General features: G+C 60.8%; 1 protein-coding gene across 1 annotated transcript in view; it reads left to right on the plus strand.

Moving 5' to 3' along the window:
• The window catches only part of ERN2 (endoplasmic reticulum to nucleus signaling 2), a 22,235-nt gene extending 18,333 nt beyond the window's left edge, over positions 1-3,902 (plus strand). Inside the window, 10 exon segments of the mRNA XM_087942337.1 lie at positions 39-117; positions 456-645; positions 1,819-1,918; positions 2,009-2,208; positions 2,428-2,575; positions 2,888-2,947; positions 2,950-3,014; positions 3,089-3,212; positions 3,296-3,363; positions 3,507-3,902. Of these exon segments, the coding sequence (XP_087798463.1) occupies positions 39-117; positions 456-645; positions 1,819-1,918; positions 2,009-2,208; positions 2,428-2,575; positions 2,888-2,947; positions 2,950-3,014; positions 3,089-3,212; positions 3,296-3,363; positions 3,507-3,683 (1,211 nt within the window). The 3' untranslated portion in view covers positions 3,684-3,902.
• Positions 3,903-4,109: the final 207 nt, after the last annotated feature.

Here is a 4,109-nt window from a genome sequence, read left to right on the forward strand (position 1 = left end):
TCCTCTGCTCTCTTCCCCTCTTCTCTCCCTCTCCCCAGAAGTGGTCACTGTGGGGAAGCTCTCCTTCAGACCCCAGGAGGTGCTGGGCCGGGGGGCCGGGGGCACCTTTGTGTTCCGGTGAGTTGGAGCTGATGAACAAGTTGGGGAGGGGTCCCTGAAGCACATGCCGAGCCCTGAAATCCAACCGAGGGGCTTCCCTGCAGGCTGAGGGTCCTGTGTTGCTCAGAGCCAACCTTGGCACTTGGAAGGGGCAGCAGGATGAGCCTCCCTCTCACTGTCATCCAGGATGCAGAAGTGCTGGGCATCCTCCCAGGTGACCCAGTCAGCCTTTGGCGCTTCCTGAGAGAGCAGAGGCAGAGCGGGGGCTTTGCTGGGAGGAGGGGAGGTGGGCATTCTGGGCACAGAGGAGAAGCCATTCCTCCCTATCGCCTCACCTGGGCGGCTTCCTTCTGCAGAGGCCACTTCGATGGGCGCGACGTGGCCGTGAAGCGTCTGCTTCCGGAAAGCGTCCGGTTGGTGGACCGGGAGGTGCAGCTGCTGCGAGAATCGGACGCGCATCCCAATGTGGTGCGCTATTTCTGCACAGAGGTCGATGGGCAGTTCCACTACATCGCCCTGGAGCTGTGCTCTGCCACCCTGCAGCAGGTGAGGAGATGGGCCTGCTGGGACCCCCACCTCCGGCCCCTCCCAGCATCCCTGCCATCATTTTGTTCCAAAGAGGAAAATATTAACCTGCCCCGAACAGTCCTCATGCCCGATGTGCTGCACTCCATAAACCTATCCTGTGAAACGGCGCGGCTTCCTGTTCTGACCAAGGCTTCCTGAGACACCCACAAACACACATTAAATCCACAACTCTTTTATTTTAGTTCAATGGCTGTGAATTATCCTCATTCACAGCCAGTAATGAGTCTCAACTGGTTCAAATAGTCCCATGGAAGTCTGCCAAATTTCTTCAGAAGTCTGATAAGAGTGCACCTTTATCTTACTTGAAGTGCTGCCAACGACTAAAGTCACAATTAGTCTTTCAAAACCAAACGGGACACAAATTAACCACGGAGCTTTCAGGTTCCAAACCGATCAGAATGAACAACGTTGCTTCCTGCAAAGGTTCCTGTCCCTTTGCACTTCCATTATATCTTATGGGAAGGGGCAATCACCTCCAAGCCTTACTCCTGAGTCGCCCCTTTTGTCTCAGCTGCTCTTGCCTTCTGGCAGCTCTGAGCATGCGCGCACTGGGAACAGGCTCCCCTGGGTCCTCTGCCTCACTGCTGCCAGACTCTGGAGGCTCCGGAGTCAGCACCCCACTCCCAGATGGTCCTGGCCCCATTTCTGCATCTGAGTCTACCCCAGGCTCTTGGACTGGTCCCCGTTCTTCCCCACTGTCCGATTCCGCTGCCGTCTGCACAGGCTGCTGGCGAACCACACCACTTCCCTCCAGCCTGCTGGCCCCATCTGGCTCCAGATGTTCTGCCTGGGTTTCTTGCCCTTGAGAAGCCATCCTGAGCTGGGAACTTTCTGTTCTGAACATGGAGACCCCGACTTACATCTGTCCAAATGTTCAAAAATGACGGGAAATCCAAGTGTGTCTGGATGAGGGCTAGAATTAACTTTTGCTTAAGTACGTCAAGTGTGGTTTGGAAGTGTCTCCTCCCAAACGCAGAACCGATCGTCCGAAAGGGGTCCATCTCCTGAAGTGGGCTTGAAGGCTGCATAGCTGGGGGGTTGGTGAGTGGGGGAGGGGGAGACAGGCTTGATGCAGGAGGCGGGGTCTCCTGGCAAGGATTGCCCTGCCCTCTCCCCTTTCTCCCCCGCCAGTACGTGGAGAGCTCCGTCTTCCCTGGAAAGGGCATGGATTCGCTCTCCCTGCTGACCCAGACCATGTCCGGACTGGCCCACCTGCACTCGCTCAGCATAGGTGAGACCCTCCCCCTGCAGCAAGGGGCCGTGGCCTCCCCCTCCCCTTGAAACGGAGGCTGGGCTTGTGCTGAGCACCTTTTCCTTCCAGCTCATCGTGACCTGAAGCCCTGCAACATCCTGATCTCGGCCCCCGACGGGCAAGGGAGGCTCCGAGCGGTCATCTCCGACTTTGGCCTGTGCAAGAAGCTGCAGGGGGGGCATCAGAGCTTCAGCCTCGGCTCGGGCATCCCTGGCACGGAGGGGTGGATTGCGCCCGAGATGCTCAGGGAGGACGCACAGGAGAGCCCAGTGAGTACGGCCGACCGCCCTGCCTTTGGGCTCCCGGGGAGGAGAGTCCCAGTTCCCTGGGGACTCTGGGGGCCTCACCCCTGCCCTGCCCTCCTCCCAGGGTGCCACCCCAGGGGAAATAGAGGGCCAGGGAAAAGGCAGGATAGAAATCTAACCTTGAGCCATCCAAGACTCACGGAAGCGCCAGCATCTGGCCATGGCTTCCTGCTCTCGTAACAGACCTGCGGGGTGGACATCTTCTCCGCCGGCTGCATCTTCTACTACGTCCTGTCCCACGGGCAGCATCCCTTTGGGCACAGCTTCCATCGCCAGGCCAACATTCTGGCGGGCACCTACCAACTGCTGAGGCTCCAGCAGGACACTCACAGTAAGTAGGGTGCCGTGGGATGCTTTGGCCCTGTGGGGAAGGCCCCTTCCTTCCACCCTGCCTGCTTTGGGTCTCCAACCAGCTCCACTAAGCCTCTCTCGGCTGGCAGGACTTGGGATGACTCCGTGCCTCCCTGGAGCTCCTTGCTCATCTGTTACTCAGCCGTGGCCGAGCCCTTTCCCCTCGGCTTCACCCTGCTGCTATGCTAGCCAACCTTGCAGGGGTCTGGTAAAGGTAGGGACAAATTGCCCTCGGACCAATGGCAGATCCTTGGACAGCCTACTGAAGGTCCCTGCCTGCTTGCTCTCTCAGGCCACCTAGTAGGGCGGGACCTGATAGAAGCCATGATCAGCAGTGACCCCCGCCTGCGCCCTCGGCCGCACAGGTGCTCCAGCACCCCTTCTTCTGGGGACCCGAGAAGCAGCTGCAGTTCTTCCAGGTGAGTCCTGGGTGGTGGAAACTCCCCTGGCAGTCGCACTCGGCCCAACTGCCCACGCTCTCTCCCGTCTGCAGGACGTCAGTGACCGCCTTGAAAAGGAGCCGGCAGACGGGCCCCTGGTCAGCGCCCTGGAGGCCGGGAGCCTGGCGGTGGGGCGCGGGAACTGGCAGCTGCGCCTTTCTGCCCCACTGCAGGCAGGTAGGCGCTCGCCCTCTCAGGGCTGCTTTGTGGCCTGGGGGAGGGAAAGCACTGCAGGAGCCCTGATGACCCCCCCCCGGCAGACCTCAGGAAGTTCCGGAGATACCAGGGCAGCTCCGTCCGTGACCTGCTGCGCGCCATGAGGAACAAGGTACTGTGCCAACCCTGGCTGGGCTCTTTGGGGGATGCCAGGCCCTCTGCGGCTGAGGGGCCCCTGACTGGCACATTCCCTCCTGTCCCCCTTCTGTCTCTGAGTCCCTGGGGGCCCTGGCATCCGGACTCTTTCTCCTTCAGAAGCATCACTACTACGAACTACCCAGCAACGTCCAGCAGGCCCTGGGCAGCCTCCCCCACGGATTCGTCCAGTACTTCCTGGACCGTTTTCCCTGCCTGCTGCTGCACACTCACCGGGCCATGCGCCTGTGCGCGGCCGAGCGGCTCTTCCAGCGATACTACTGCCAGGGGGAGTGAGCACCTTGCCACAAGAAAGGACGCTCGCCAGCCCCCGCCTTCCGACACCTGTCAGCCCGCCTGCCCTGCTCTGGAGGGACCAACCAGCACACGGCATCCACGCCCGCCTGCTCCCTGGGGAGAGGTGTTCGTGCGGGGGGGCAAAGCTAATTCCTGGGGCTTCCGGGAGGCCTCAGGCAGAGGAGAGCAGAGGGGAGCTGGGGGGGGTAGGGGGCTTCCCCTGAGGATCTGCTGCCTTCCCTTCATTCTCTCTCCCGAAGAGAGTGGGGGTGCATCAACTGGCCCCGTGGGCTGCACTGCCGATGCACTGTGGCGCCTTGCGTAACCAGCAACCTTTTGTTGAGCCGGCTGTGGACATTGTAGGGAAGGGAGTCTCCTCTAAAGGCAGCCAGAGGAGGTCAGGCTGGGCTCTGCCACCCCCCCTCC

Source organism: Notechis scutatus, chromosome 12, assembly GCF_049901735.1.
Source record: "Notechis scutatus isolate UNSWTSFEM ecotype Mainland chromosome 12, rNotScu1.2, whole genome shotgun sequence".
NCBI lineage: Eukaryota > Metazoa > Chordata > Lepidosauria > Squamata > Elapidae > Notechis > Notechis scutatus.